We start from the raw sequence: 16,322 nt of genomic DNA, 5'->3' as shown, positions 1-16,322 counted from the left end.
GTAGGTGTCTGTTAAGTCCATTTGTTCTATAATGTTATTTAACTCTGAAGTTTCTTTGTTGAGTTTTTTCTCTGGTTGATCTGTCTACTTGTGAGAGCGGGCTACTGAAGTCTCTCACAATGATTGTGTCAGGTTCTTCTTGTGCCCTTAATTCCAGTAGTGTTTAATGAAGTTGGGTGCACCAACTTTTTGGTGCTTTCATGTTAATAATTATTATCTCCTCTTGATGAATTATTCCATTCATTAATATGAAATGACCTTCTTGGACTCTTCTGACTAATTCTGGCCTGCAGTGTGTTTTATCAGATAAGAGTATAGTCTGCCTGCTTTGGGGGTCCATGTGCTTGGAAGTTATTTTTCCATCCTTTCACCCTAAGCCACTGTTTGTCTTTGTCTTCGAGATGTGTTTCATATAGGCTACGAATGACCAGTTCTTGCTTTTTAACACAGCCCACCAATCTATATCTTTTGATTGGAGTATTGAGACCATTAACATTCAGTGTTAATATTGAAAGCTATGTAGTATTTCCTGCCATTTTGTTGTTTTTGTGATGTTTGCTTCTTTTCTAATCCTCATTTGTTAATCTACTCATCTAGTGGGATTTATTCTTTCCTCTATCTTCCTCGTTGCATTCACTTTCCTCTTCTGTGTGCAGGATTCCTTTAAGTATCTTCTGCAGGGTTGGTTTAGTGGTCATGAGTTCCTTTAGTTTTTGTTTATCATGGAAGGTTCTTATTTTTCCTTCAATTATGGAGCATAGTTTTGCTAGATATATTAATCTTGGGTGACAGTTATTTTATTTCATGGCTTGGGATATATCTTTTAAGGCTTTCCTTGCTTTTAAAATTTCTGTTGAAAAATCTGTCATTCTGATGGGTTTGTCTTTATATGTGACTTGTCACTTCTCTCTTGCAGCTTTCAATTTTTTCTTGTTCTCTATATTTAGTGTATTAACTATAGTGGTGTTTCTTTCTGATCTTGCTTGTTTGGTGTTCTGAAAGCCTCCTGTACCTGGATGACTCTCTTTTTCAAGATTAGAGAAGTTTTCTGCTATTATATTGTTGAATATATTTCTATGTTGTTAGCTTGTTTCTCTTCTTTTGTACCCATGAGTCATAGATTCGGTCTTTTGAGGTCTTGCATGTACCATTGATATTTTCTAAATATTGTTTCTTTATCTTTGATTTGTCTAATTCTTCTCCTTTATCTCCAGTACTCTATTTTCAACTTGTTTTATTCTATTCGTAAGGCTTTTAATTGAGTTTTTTCATTTCCAGGATTTCAAATTGATTTTTTTCAGGATTTCTGTTCACTTATTGACTTCCTCCTTCATATCTTGCATTGTCTTCCTTATTTCATTCAGTTGCTTATTTGAATTCTCTTTGAGTTAATTAAGTTGCTTTATTTCTTTTTCTTGCCTTGTTGTCCTGGCTATAATCTGTAGTGCACTGTTGAGTAGTAACAGCAAGAACTTCCATCTTTGTTTTGTTCCAGATTTTAGGGAGAAAGTTTGCAGTCTTTCACCACTAAGTATGGTGTGGGGATTTTATAAATATTTCTATCAAGTTGAGTAAGTGCCCTCTATTTCTACTTTATTATTGGGTTTTGTCATGAAGAGATTTGGGATTTTGTCAGATACTTTTTCTGGGTCTCATAAAATGAGCATGTGGTTTTTGTTTTTTTATTTTGCCAATCAAATATTGAACCAATTTGACATTCCTTGGGTAAATCCTAACTGATAATGATGTATATATTTTTATATGTAGCTGAATTTAGTTACCTAGTGTTTTGTTCAAGATTTTTACATTCATATTTTTAAAAGATTATTCTGTCATTTTCTTGTGAAAATGACATACATTAGTCTGATTTAGGTATCAGGGCAATATTGAACTCATAGAATAAGTTGGAAGTCTCCCTTCTATTTTGGGCAGAATTTATGCAGAATTGATAGCAATTATTTAAATATTTGGTAGAATGTTAACCAATGAAGCCACATGGATGTGAGATTTTCTCCACGGGGAGTTTTTTAAATTACTAGTTCAGTTTCTTCACTTTTTGTAGGTTTATTCAGATTGGTTTTCATCATTTTTTTAGTTAAGTTTTAGTAGCTATGAATTGATCCATTCATCTAAATTACCTAATATATTTTGGTGTGTTAGCTTTCCATCACTGACAAAATACCTAAAAGAAACAACTTAAAAGGAGGAAAGACTTATTTTCACTTGTGGTTTCAGAGTTTTCAGTCTGTGGTCACTTGACCCTGTTGCTTTGCGCCTGTGGTGAGGCAGAACATCATGGCAGGAGTACATAGTGGAGGAGGCTGGCTACATACCTCATGGTTGTCAGAAAGTGACGAGAGAGGAAGGGCCAAAGTTCCAATATCCCCTTCAAGGGCGTGCCCCAATGACCTACTTCCTCCAACCAGGCCCTGCCTTCTACTAAAGTTTCCACACTTCCTAGTAGCACTATAGCCCAGGACAGGCCTGCAACACATGAACCTTTGGGGAATTTTCCAGATCCAAAGTATAACAATTAGTACAGTTGTTCTCAGTATTTCCTAGTTGTCATTATTTGTCAGTTTGTTCATGATTTGGTTTCCCTCTCCTTGCTGAATCTAGTAATTGGTGCCATTTCTCTTTGTTCAGTTTAGCTAAAGGATTATCAGTTTTATTACTTTTCAGAGAACCAACTTGGTTTCATTGGTATTTCTCTATTTTCTTTTCTGTACTAATTTCAGCTCTGGTCATTATTGCTTCATTTCTTCTGTTTGTTTTACCTTTACTTGTTCTTCCTTTTCCAGTTTCTTTTCTTTTCTTTTTGGTGGGACTGGGGTTTGAACTCAGGGCTTTGCACTTACAAAGCAGACACTCTATTGCTTGAGCTATGCCTCCAGCCCTTTTTGTTCTGGTTATTTTGGAGATGGGGTCTCGCCAACTATTTGCCTGGACTGGTCTTGAACTTCAGTCCTCCCACTCTCAGCCTCCCAAGTAGCTAGGATTATAGGTGTTAACCACCAACACCTGATTCTTTTCCAGTTTCTTAAAGTAGAAGAGAAACTTAGGTTGTTGATTTGAGTGAAATAATGTTTTAAATATTTACCACTGTAGATATTATACTGCTGTGTATTTCCCTCGAAACCCTGCCTTAGCTGCATAGTGTTGCTATGTGAGTCTCCATTTTCATTCAGCTTAAATTACTCTAATTTTGTTTTAGTTTTCTTCTTTGCCCACTAGTTACTTTGGCATATAATGTCTAATTTCTACAAATTTACAGATTTTTACAAATTTATAAAATGTAGATGGTAAGCCCTAAAGTAACCACTCAAAAATATACTAAAAAAAATCATTAATCAGTATATTTTAGAAAATAATCACCTAACGCAAAAGAAAGCAATAAAGGATGAACAAAAAAGACATGAGATACATAGAAAACAAAAAGTAAATTTTACAAATTTCTTTCTGTTACTGATTTCTGATTTCATTCTCTTGTGGCCTGAGGATACACTTTGTGTTCCCTCTATCCTTTTAAATTCATAAAGGTGTGTGGTGTGGCCTACCACATGGTACATCCTGCAGGCTGTTCCATGTGCATTTGAGAGGAAGATATGTTTGTCTTGCCTAACTCTTCTCTCCAGTATTGAAAATGAAATATTGAAGTCTCCAACTATTGTAACTGTTGAATTGTCTGCTTCTCCCTACATTTCTGTCAGTTTTTCCTTCTCATATTTTTTGCCTCTACTGTTAAGTGCATATATACTTAGGATTGTTATATCCTTCTGACAGATTCCTTTATAATTATAAAATGTCCCTCTTTTTATCTCTAGTAACATTTTTTGTTTTAAAATCTGTCTTTGTAATATTAGTATAACAACTCTTAACTTTCTTAAGGTTGTTGTTTGCATGATATGTTTTTTCATCCTTTAGTCTCAAATGTTACCTGTAAGCAACCAGATGTTTTCAATCAGACAATCCCTGCCTCTTGATTATTATTCTGTCATTTGGATTTTATGTTTTCATTTATAGAGTTGGAATTTTGTCTGATTTTATCTTTTGTTTTCTATGTATCTCATATATTTTCCCCTTTACTGCTTTCTTTTGCATAAGGTGAATATTTTCTAATATAGTACTGATTTCTTTAATGACTTTTACATATACTTTTGAGTGGTTACTCTAGGGTTTACCATCTACATGTTAACATCAGAAACAGCTCCAGATGTATACTAACTTTTTTTTTTTTTTTCGGTGCTGGGGACCAAACTCAGGGCCTTGCACTTGCCAGGCAAGCGCTCTTCCGCTGAGCTAAATCCCCAACCCCGCATGTATACTAACTTAATTGCAGTGAAATATTGAAACATCATTCCTATGTAGCTGGATTCCCTTTGTGTGTTTTCATATGTGTGTGTGTGTGTATGTGTGTGTGTGTGTGTGTGTGTGTGTGTGTGTGTGTGTGTGTGTGTTGCTGAGGATGAGGATGGACCCCAGGGCTTTGTACATACTATGTAGGTGTTCTGCCACTGATCTACAGCTCCAGCCCAAAATGCACAGTTGTCATTATTACTTTACACAGTTTTATGTATCTTAAGCTAAGAAAGACAAGCAAGTATGTACGTGCAGCTTTTGTCTTATTAACCCTCTTATTTGTCATTGATGCCTCTCTGTATTGTTGTTCTGGATTTGAGTTGCCACCTGGAATCAACTCACTAATCCTTTACAACTTTGCTTCACACATATTCTTTGTGCTATTATTGGCAAATATATTGCATTGCTATATATTCTAGGCCCCAAAATACATTATAAACATTCTTGTGGTTGGTTTTTAAAGTTAGTTGAGAAAAAACATGCATTTCTACTGTGTTTTATAATTACATAATCATCTCTACAGGTGTCCTTTGTTTTTTTGTGTGGGCTTCAATTCCTGTGTGGAGTCAGGGGTGTCTGTCTGGAGAACTTCCTTTTGCATTTCTTATAAAGCAGATCTGCAAGTAGCAAATTCTTTCAGTTTTTGTTTATCTTTGTTTCACTTTCAATGCTGTTGGGTATAGGATTCTTGACTTACAGGTTCTGTTCTTCTGGGTTTTTGGTTTTTTTGAACACTTTAAATATGCTACCCTGTTTCCTTTGACCTGTTTTGTTTCTCATGAGAAGTTAAATTGTTAATCTTACTGGAATCTCTTATTAATGATGAGCCATTTTCTCTTACTGATTTCAAGATTTTTTTGCTACTCTTTGGCTTTAAACATTATTTAAACCATGATTTAGTTTACATGATTTGATTGAAATTCAGGATCCTTTGAAGGAACAGTTTCTGAAGATGTGGGAGAGCTGCCCCAGGAGAGTTCTTCCCATTTGTCCTTTTCTCCCTTTTCTCTCCAGCAAACATGTTAGCCTACAGGCTGGTGTCTTCTCTGTGTCCCCCCCAGTTGTCTCTTATTGCGCCACAGTAAACTACGGTGTATCTGTTTGCAAGTGTGTGTTTATCTTATTTTGATTTTGTGGAACTTCCCAGACATATGGATCAAATTCCAGTAAATTTGGGGAATTTTAATTAACTATTGCTTTGGACAATTTTTTTCCCTCCTTTCTGTCTCCTAGTTCTCCCATCTTGTGTGGTTAGAGCTCTTGATGGTATCCCACACTACTCTGTGACTCTGCTCACTGTTCTCTGTATTCTTGGGCTGCATACTTTCTTCCTTTGCCAGTTCAGATATACTCCTTAACCACCCAAGTGAATTTTCCCTTTCATTATTGTAGTGTGCAACTTAAGAATGTCTTTTTGGTTCTTTTTTTTCTAATTTCTTCTCTTTATTGGCCTTTCAGTGTGATAGGACATTCACCTTTCTGATTGTCATTTTCTGTTGTCCTGTGACCATATTTCTCACAGGTACTTTGAAGGCTTGTCTGGGGAAGCTGGCACCTGCTGTCCTCCTAGGCAGAGTGTGTTGTCTGTCTGGTGAACACATGATACTCTCTTGCTGCGTTCACGTCTTGTAATTATCTGTAGATACTTTTCATAGGAACTGGGTATTGGTCCTCTAACCCCACCCTGGAACCTATCATTGTTATTTACTCATTTGCTTCTTTAAGGACTGGCTGTGTTATTTTAGTGAAGTGTAACACATACACACTTCATACTCACAGTATGAAGTCTTTGATATTGCTCTTCAGTAGATGAAGCTTGGTGTATCCATCTTCACCCTGGGATAATGATGGCTTCTGCAGGCCTTGTTAGCTCTCTCTCTCTGACTACCCAACTGTTAATCTCCACTATTGGAGTCTGATGCCTCTGTTTCCTTTAGAACTACTGAGAGAGGCATAAACTCCTCCACTAACTTATCCAGTGTAGTGAGGGTACTTTGAAGGCATCATTCCCAAGGAAGATGTTGGAGGTTTGTTCTGACACCAAGAGTGCTCCTCCCACCTCTCCAGCAAGTTGAGGCTGCCAGTTCAGCCCATCTCCCAGTGCTCTATTCTTCTTCTCCTGGTTGTCTTTTCCATGGATTCCACCACTCCCAGGATGCTTCTGGACTTGAACTGCTCCACAGTGTCTAGATGAAGTCAGTTCTGGGAGAGAGGGATTTCTGTTTTGTGGTCTGCTTCTCTCCTTTGGCAAAATCTCTTATCCAGAACTATGGTGCTGGAGCAAAAGAGCACAGTGTGTGTCTCTCTGAGAGACACCTGTGCTTGCAAGCTGAGTCCTTGGTATATGAAGCCACAAGCTTCCATGTTCCTGGGATGGCCTGTCTGATTATGGTACCTTGCTATTCTCATGGGTATTGCACTCAAAGTAAAAGCCTCATCCACGAGTGGAGCTGGGTAGAGGAAGGGCACCTCTGTCTTTGGCCTGTACTGGCCTTAGCAAAAGGTCACTGGACCAGGATGATAAAGCCTGACCTCCTCCTCCTCAGGAAAATAGTCCCCAGACTGGGAGCTGGGCAATGAGAGAGCCCTGTGACTGTAGGTAGGCCAGCGTGGAGTGGAGTAAAGGTCCCTGGGTGGGGGTGGGGAGTGGAAGCATGGTGACTCCTGTCACTCTTCTTGCTTCGGTGGATTTGCTTGAGGAAGCCTCTCTCCCCTCACTGAATGTGCTTAGAACCATTCCCCGAAGTCCTTGTGACTGTGTGTGTGTTTATTATGACTTCCAGCAGTTTCCCTGAGGGGTAAGCCATGGGCCTCCTCACATTGTCATGCCTGAACAGGAGCCTTCAGCTGACATTGATGTGTGGGGATGTGGCTGTGTGAGGCCAGACCTTTCAAGAGAAAGCAGGAATCTCTACTAAACACTGCAACCATAGTATTCAGCCTCGTTTTCTGACTGTCCTATGAAGAGGATGCTTTCTCACAGTGCAGTCCTTAGAGAAAGATGAGACGCCATCTCAGGGCAAGAGAACATTACTCAATACCTGGGTGCCATGTAGTGAGAAAACGGCTTGAGGAGCCAGAAACAGTGACCCCCAACCCCACCCCCCCTTTTTTTTTTTAAAGACCCAGACTCTTCCTGTGTTGTCTGGCTGACTTTGAACTTGGCTCAGGCAATCAATCTTTCTGCCTCAGTTTTCTGGCAACTGGAACTATAGGTGTGTGCTACCATGCCTGCTCCCCGCCAGCCATTTTTATTCCCTTTATAAAAGAAAGAATTGTCTAGCCATTCTTCCTACCTCTCAGCTTATACCAAAGACCACTCCAAAGGGAAATCAAGTCCTTATTCCTTCTCCCTGTCCCATAAGCTACAAGAGAACATTTTCACCAAGGGGGTGTGTGCGTGTGTGTGGGTGTGGTACTGGGGTTTGCTAGGCGTATGCTCGCTAGGCAGCCACTCTGCCACTTGAACCACTTCCCCAGCCCTGTTATGCTTGTTATTTTTTTAATAGGGTCATGTCTTTCTGCCTGGGACCAGCCTTGGACCGTAATCCCTGTGCCTCCCACGTAGCTGGGATTACTTGTGTGTACCACCATGCTCTGCTTATTTGTTGAGAGAGTCTTGCTAATTTTTTGCCTGGGCTGGCCTCAACTGCAATCCTCCTGACCTCTACCTCATGAGTAACTTCACTGAGTGTTGATAGCTTGTGATGGGCCTTTGAAGCTTCCTTCAGAGAGCTGTTTCCGAAGGACACATTTACACATTTCTTTGGCATTTTCCAGCTGCTAATTAGCTGCATTCTCATTTCCCTTAATCATAGAGACAAGAAAGCCCACAGCTGTTCTCCTCCTAGCTCCTAGCAAATGCTTCATTCTTTGCTATTGATATGCACTTGGGTATGTGTTGGCTTCCCAGCATCTCTGGGAAAAATACGTGCGATGTACACAACAGGGCTCTGGTAGAGGTTTTTGTGTCCACATAGTGCACCCTGGGCTGTGCAGGGCTGTGATTAGTTCTGCTCACACAGCCCCCAGAACCCTCTGCAAGGGGCCTTTATTTCATTTTCCACTGGCTTGCACAAAGGAGTGTTTACCTGATTTAAACTTAGTGTTTCCATTTTTGCCACAATTCCTTACGTTTCAAAGTAAGTCCTCTAAGTGAAGTCCGTATCATTATAAGAACAGGAGGAAGGAACCTATTGTACACTGAGTGCTTGACATTTCTCATCAATGCATCCATTCAGCAAAGATCAAGTGCCTGTCATGTGCCAGGAGCTGGGGGCCCAGTGGTATCAAGACAACAAGGCAGGCAGGCTTTGCTCTGGTGAGCTACAGTGGTGTCTCTCTCCTCTGTCCTGGGAAGCCTGGCCAGTCATGGTGTCATAGGACATGTGCAGAGGTCTGCCAGGGATGAAGCAGGTATGAGGTGGCAGCTTCAGGGCTTGAACTCCAGTGTGGCCTGCTTTTTCAATGAATCTGATTTGTGGGTAGTGGTGCACATCCCCCACCCTTGTCCTCAGCTTGCACAGAGTCCTGTGCACACTCAGGCCAGGACCTTATAGCTCAGGTCCCCTCCTGGCTGTAAGGGTGAGTACTCGGGGCAGAGTGCAAGGCTGGGCCCATCACCTGGCATTGATGAACACAATGGAAGAAACAAGCCTGTGGTTCCAGTTACGTTCAGAAATATCAAGAGAGTCCCCACTCATCTACAGACAGCACCTATCAGGACAAGTTTGAATGTGTTTAGGGCTGTTGAATGTGTTTAGGGAGTTGAAGTGAAGCTAGCAGAACCTCAGGGTCTGGCAAGTTCAGTGGACGTTATGGTTTCTTACTGAGCAGTAATGCATTCAGTGTCTCCAAGTGATGACAGGACATTTCCTTGGGCTCAGAATTTGCTGGCATTCCCATGTGACACCTTCAGCACTTAAAAATGAGAATTTGTTTAGGCACGGGTTGCCTAAACAAGCATATTCTTTCCCTCACGAGCATTTTCTCGAATGTCAGTCAAGAAGCACGTGGGTTCCAGATGGTGGTGTGAGCCCTACACACCATCTAGTAGGGAGTGGATACAGGTCCCCACTTGCCACCAGCTAATGGCCAGGTCTCTTTACTGCCCCAAGCACACTTTGTCTCCATGGTGGCCTCATGAGCCCTCCTTTAAAACGTTGTTCTTGATGAGCAAGCCAACACACAGGGCGGTCCTCTGGGGGTGGCAGCCTGACTCCATCCTCTGTTTTCAGCACCCAGAATGCGCCTTCATGTCCATCCTCTGGCAAGTCAAGCACAAGAGGAATTGATTCACCATCTCCATTTTGTGTCTTTGTTTATAGCATGCAAAATGGTCCTTTTGAAAGAAAGGAAAAAAATTAAAAGAACCCACCCATTCCTGCATTCCCTGCGTGGGTCTATCAGCAGGGGGTGCACCATGTAATTTCCTCGAGTTATGAAGGACGTGCCAGCTCCTGACAGCAGCAACTTCTGCATAAGCAACAGATCAGAGCCTCATGTTGTGTTCTCAAAGAAAGCTCCCATTCCTCCCTGCAGCTTTGCAATGAGCCCTCTCTGGGGGAAATGTAGTAATTGTCCTCAGCAACACCAGGTATCTGTGGGCTCCCAGACCCTACTCCTCAGCCCATGTTGCTGGTGGCGACCACTCGAATCCCAGTGCCATAGTTTTTGAGTGTAAGCATGACTCCCACCCTGGGATCTTTGTTAATCTACTTTAAGCCATTGTGTGAGATAACATAGGCCCACCTCATCTGCGGATGTGCCTGGAGCTCAGTTATATTGGCAGTTAGCAGTGTGACCCAGCTTTCCAATTCAGTCTGCCCTCAGCTACCTGTGGGCTTCGGCCTCTCTCTGCTTAGCCTTTTCCCAACTTCCCCTCTTCTCTATTTTTCTGCCCAAAAGTTCTGTTCTGGGGGCATCCAGCCCTGTTCTTCTGGGATATGGGTGGTGGGGTGGAAGAAGGCCAATTTGGGAACTAGGCCACCTGGGTTGGTCACCAGCTCTGTCTCTACACGGTTGTGTTCCTGACATACCATCTGAACCTAGTTTGCCCATCCATACACCATAGGAGTTGGGCCAGAATTAGCACTTCCCAAATGACAGAGTTTTCAGAATTTTAAATTCTTAACTAAGCTAGTTTTGCTCTCTGTAAAGCAGGATGAAGCACCTGACTTCTCTCCCTCTGGAAGCTACTGGAGGAAAGGGGACAGCCTGGAGGGGGAAGGACAAGCTGAGCAGTTACAAAGGTGGCAAGAGCCACTGGGAGAAGTCAGCTCTGATGATGGAGCCTGATCTGTCTGGGGTGAGGGGAGGCAGGGCTGAAATTGGAACCAGCAGGTGGAGGCTGGGGGAAGAAAGAGTCCAAGAACTTTGTGTGGTGTGGAGATGGAAGCCAGGCCCTTGCACAGGTGCTCCCTGCCTGTGATGATGGGAGAGAAGTCTGATGTGACTAAAGCATGAAAGTGGTCGGGGAGTGTGGCATGTGACACTGGAGTGGCAGGCTGGGCCAGGCCATGCCAGACTTCCCAGGGCCTGTTATGGATTTAGGTTCATTCTTAGTGCACTGGGCAGCCATTGAAGAGTTTTTTACTAGGGTAAAGTTGGTTGTCTCCTTTGGGTCAAAACTGTTTTTTCCCCCACAGGTTCTTGATATTGAAAGTCTAACTTTGCAAACACTGAACTACTTGCCAAAAACATCACTCCCCACACCGTGACCACAAAGTAAAACCAGCAAAGTCAGATGGGGATGTGAGGCGGCCAGTTAGGCTTACCCACTAGCTCCATGACTTGTCCCTGCCTGCCCAGGCTTGACAACCGGTCAGCTAAAATTTACGTCTAAGCAATATGACAAGTTGCAGCAAGTCCATTTGCTAGACATCCATAGTACACGTGAATGCCTAGCATCTGCAGCATGAAAGAGTTGGGAGGCAGTGTATTGGGGGAGGGGGTTCTTTGGAAAGTAGGTTCCCCAGAGCTGCACGGAGAGAAAAGAAGGATTAAAAATGTGGATCTCCAGCAGCTAAAGACATGGAAGCACTGGCATGGACTGTTCATTCACTCAGAGCGTCGTACAGGTCACTACTGCAGGCAGAGGTGGAGTTGTAGAAATGAGTTGAGACTCCAGAAGCTTACAGCCACATGATCTTTCTGGTCTGTTCTCAGGTTCTATGATTCTGTGAGTTCAGATTGGGGCTGTCTCCTATTCTACCAGCCCCTTACAGTTTCACATAATACACCATGTGAAACATATTCTTCTGTTACCAGGACTGCAGGGGCAGGTGGCAAGGCCAGAACATGACATCCAGGCTTTTAATCTTCACCCTGCCTCCAGGTGTTTCAAAGTCACTGTGCCTTCCCTGCCCCGCCCCCTCGCCACCCCCCCCACCCCCCGCCCCTCACTTTGAGCAGTTTCCATTTTCTTCTCTTCATGAAATGCACTCTTTGGGATCCACCCAGCCCTAACACTTTCCCTTCCCAGCATATCCCCTGGGTGGCAGGGTTTATGACAAAATGTGGGTGGGCAGAGCACTATTTGGATTGCAAGTTCTTTTGTCTACTTCCAGGGACTGGCTGGGGAGTCCCTGGGCAATGGTATCCCATGAGATAAGATGCTGCTCTAGGCCCTGTAAGCAGAAAGTGGCTCCTTGCAACTGAGTGACCCTACCTACTCCACCTCACAGGTGCACCCTTTGCTCCCGGGCTCGTCAACCGTCATGATCCACGACTTGTGCCTGGCCTTCCCTGCCCCGGCAAGGGCTGTTGTTTATGTCTCCAACATTCAGGAGCTGTACATCCGTGTGGTAGACAAGGTCAGTGGAAGCTTCATGATGTGGTCCTCTCTGGTGATTTGCAGAAAACAGAAGAAAACAAGGTAGCCATGGAAGGTGTTTCCTTGTGTTCTTTACTTTTCCTCCGGGTTTCTTTGTCCCTCCATCCTCTTCTGAGTTACTATGAGCTTGCACTGCTGTCTCTTACTCCTGTGCTCCATGTGAATGGTGTAAGTTAACATCCAGTGTTATATTTCTTCATCCCAGTCGATATCAGCAAAGCTTGGCAATAAATCCTGCTTTTGAAGTTTACTCTAAATTAGCCTTCACTTGGGAATCCCATCCTCTATCTCATATAGGTTACTTGCCAATTTGGAACACACTCCCCAGATAATAGGATCTGGGCCCTCTGGAATTTCAGTGGTGAATGAGCAAAACTGACCAATGCCATGTGCTTTTGCAAAATGGATAAGTAATAGACCTGGATTCTTCTTTCATGTAAATAGTGATGTTTATGATTTAAAATATCCAAAGTTACTAAAGCTAGGCTTCCAGAGGGTTTCTGTCAGGTTCCTGTTTTCCTGAGTGGATAAAAAGGTATATAATTAAAAGGGAATTTTTAAGAAGCTTTGACTACTTTTAAAAAGTATCATTAGCTAAAAAATAATATTCTCTTACCCAGCCTCAAACACTCCTCATATAATCTCATGAGGATTATATGAGGAGTCAATTTGCTTACTAGACTTGTCCTTCTTCACTAAGCATTTCTGGCGCTCATTTCTTGTTTAGTTATTTATAAGCATATAATAGTCATACAGGGGGATACATTGTGATATTTACATATGTGCTTAAAATATATCTTAGATTTACCCTCTCCATTATTCTCTCTCTCCTCCTTCCCTTCTTCTCCTTCCCCTCTTCTTAGAACAATTTGAACAGGTTTCATTATTCTGTTTTTTTATGAATGTAAAATATATCCACCACATTCACCCTCATTCCCTCTTTCCTTATGCCCACCCCCCTCCCACTGGGATCCACCCCTGGAAAAGACCTATTTTACCTTCCTGCCTTTCATTTTTTTAAAAAGTGTATATTGATAGTCCAAGGAGGTTTTACCTTGGTACTTCAGAAAAATCCTTTCATTAATTTTTGCGGGGATGACCAGTACTGGGGTTTGAACTCAGGGCCTCACGCTTGCTAGGCAGGCAAGGCGCTCTACCACTTGAGCCACTTCACCAGCCCCTGTCTCTCATTTCATTCAGTACTTATTGCAGGCATTATGTACTGCCAGATGTGAGTTGTTCGGTCAGGAGCATTTATTGAGCTGGTCTTATATGCCTGTTGCTGTTCTAAACTGTATCTCACTAATTACAGTGTGAATCCATTAGGAGTAGGAAGTGGAATTTATACCTCTTTGTATCCCCAAGCCTCTTTGTATACAGTAAGCACTTAACCAGTCTTTGTTTGATTGGCTGAGTGTAGAGGTCATCCTGGGTGACTCATCTCCAGTTCTCAGGTCCCTAGGTTAGAGGTGTTTGATTCTGTCTCAGAAAGCCATGGGTGCCGTAGGTCACCTGTGAGCCTCTGTCCACTACAACGCAGGTGGAGATTGGGAAGGCAGTCAAAGCCTATGTCCGAGTTCTGGACTTTTATAAGAAGCCTTTCCTGGCCAAGTACTTTGCCTTCATGGACCTGAAGCTCCGAGCAGCTTCCCAGATCGTCACGTTGGTGTAAGTCCCCCAGAGACCAGGGAGGGTGTCTTGGGGACAGCACAGGCCCTGCCATAGCCTCTCCAACAGGTCTACATTGGAGGAGGAATCCGAGCACTTACTTTCCTCCATTTCAGGGCCCTGGACGAAGCCCTTGACAACTATACCACCACGTTCCTTGTGCACGGCATGGCCATTGGCCAGACCAGCCTGTCTGCAAGTGTGACGGACAAAGCCGGACAGAGAGTCAGCTCCACCCCACAGCAAATTGAAGTAAAACTGGTCTTTTCACTCCATGTGTGGTCAGCCCCAGTGTGAAGGGATGTCTTTATTGTGATTGCCTGGGATTTCAGCAAGAGTCCAGGGAGCTACCATGGAGAGGCCACATTAAAACCTGTGCCTCACTGTGCCCTCTAATCCAAAGGCAATCCCAGGGGTCTGCAGCAGCACAAGTTAGACTGGCAAACTGAAGGGAGGCTTAGTGGTTTTTCGTTTCCTTCTGTGTACCTAAAGGTACCTGTGGCTCTGAGAAGGGCTGTGCTATGTCACATGGCAAAGAGATAGGCAGCAATTCTTCCCACAAGGCAGTAGTTCACTGAAAGCTCCAGACAGATTTTGGTCATGTGTAGAACTCCTGGGCAGTCTGTTCTGAGCCTTAGACCAGACACTTGGGGGGCCGTGAGCACCTGTTCTGGGAGCTGTGCAAGCATAGTGGTCATAAAGGGAGCTCTGGAGCAGGCAGGTCCTGGGCAAGGCGAGTGCTGAGGTCCTCATACTGTCCCAGTGAGTGACACGGGGCTGTCTCATGTGCTCACATGCTCCACCATAGGCCAGATGCCAGAGCCAGGAAACTCTGCTCTGGGTTGGTATATCCATTAGTAGCAGTGTTAAACTGGCTTCTGCCAGCATCCTCTGTGGGCTTTGGCCACATGGGCTGACGGGCTTCATTGATCTGTGTTCCAAAGCTGGTGGAGGGTTTTTGCCTCCAGATGGAAGAGTGCCTTTCACCTGGTGGGGTGGAAATAATGCAGCCCTACTCAAACCAATCCTTATGCATAAGCAGTGTCTTGGCCCACTTGTGATGTTGCTTACCTGTAAGTACTTCCCATATGCCTACCAAGCAGGGACTTGTGAGGGCTGCAGGATGAGGATGCAGGGACTTTGCCCTGCCACAGAGATGGGTACCCACCTCCCTATTGTCTATCCTGACTAGTGCCTATTCCTCAAGTCCCTCTTTTTTTTTTTTTTTAGGCCATTGAGACAGTAATGTCTAAGCCATTTTATTTCACTTTGTTCCTCTCCAAAGGAGAGACATGACAGTCTCAAAGGCAAGATGGTCACAAACTTCAATATGCATTACATCTCCCAGAGTTCTTGTCAGACCCCAGATCACAGGGCCCCTCTTCTGGCTCTATAGGTTTGGGGTGAGCTGGGGAATAGGTACTCCTGACAAGGTGTTATCGGTGCTACTGGTTGGGGGACACAGGTTGAGAAGTGCTTCTCTAAGGGGACGCCTCAGATGAATCAAAGGTCCTTATGTCATGGGGTTTAGGGTTTGATGAAATAAGGCACAGTTACAAACAGTAGAACATACTCCAGAGAGCTGCAGAGTGTCAGTCGACAGGGTGGGATGCAGGCTCCCCTAGGCTGTGCCAGGCACTCTTCAGAGGAGTGACATCTGTATTCACTTGTGCCTCTCATGAGATTTTCAGTGTGCCTTATGTGCAGCTGGTGGCAGCTTGGCAATGTCAGCAACCTTCTCTCTCTCATGTCTCCACATCCAGGTCTTCCCCCCGTTCAGGTTGATACCCAGGAAGGTGACACTGATTATTGGGGCCATGATGCAGGTAGGAGCCAAGAGGCCATATGTTCCTTACCTCCACCACAGCCAGGCCCCAGCAAGGCAGGCTGCCTGCCCACACTGGCTCCAGGCATGTCATCCTGTGGGTCTGTGTCCTGGTCTGATGGAGAATGGGCTGAAATGGCAGTCCTCACTTTTTCCACCCTTACTCTTCAGGAGTGTGCTCAGGCTGCCCACATGACAGGTGCTGATGGTGCCACCATTGTTTTTCACCCTTCAGATCACCTCCGAGGGCGGTCCCCAGCCTCAGTCCAACATCCTCTTCTCCATCAGCAATGAGAGTGTGGCCGCAGTGAGCAGTTCCGGGCTGGTACATGGGCTCACCATTGGCAATGGCTCTGTGTTAGGGGTTGTGCAGGCTGTGGATGCAGAGACGGGGAAAATCATCATTGTCTCTCAGGTATCATGCATATGTTGGTGACTAACACTGTCAGAACCCACCTTACTAAGGAAGCATTGGGGTGGGCACCCTAGTTCCAAAGCAGCTGGTTTTGGTGTGACTACTTGGGTAGGAGGATGCCCTGTTGCTGGGTTTGGGGTCTGCCTCCTGAGGACCACCCCTCTCTGAGGGCCCTGGCCCTGTCCTCTGGATTTGAAGCTCATACCTGACTCCCCTACCTG

At 44.0% G+C, this 16,322-nt stretch overlaps 1 protein-coding gene across 6 annotated transcripts in view; it reads left to right on the top strand.

The window, feature by feature from the left end:
• The window catches only part of Nup210 (nucleoporin 210), a 119,025-nt gene that overhangs the window by 76,063 nt on the left and 26,640 nt on the right, over positions 1–16,322 (top strand). For all 6 annotated transcript variants that reach the window (XM_074044556.1, XM_020176163.2, XM_074044557.1 and 3 more), the window contains 5 exons: positions 12,045–12,173; positions 13,734–13,861; positions 13,978–14,113; positions 15,625–15,687; positions 15,922–16,101. In XM_074044556.1, coding sequence (XP_073900657.1) covers positions 12,045–12,173; positions 13,734–13,861; positions 13,978–14,113; positions 15,625–15,687; positions 15,922–16,101 — 636 coding nt within the window. The remainder of the gene's footprint in view (positions 1–12,044; positions 12,174–13,733; positions 13,862–13,977; positions 14,114–15,624; positions 15,688–15,921; positions 16,102–16,322) is intronic.

This window comes from Castor canadensis, chromosome 10 (assembly GCF_047511655.1).
Source record: "Castor canadensis chromosome 10, mCasCan1.hap1v2, whole genome shotgun sequence".
NCBI lineage: Eukaryota > Metazoa > Chordata > Mammalia > Rodentia > Castoridae > Castor > Castor canadensis.
The sequence above is the reverse complement of the archived record's forward strand: the minus strand, read 5'-3'. Positions and strand labels throughout refer to the sequence as shown.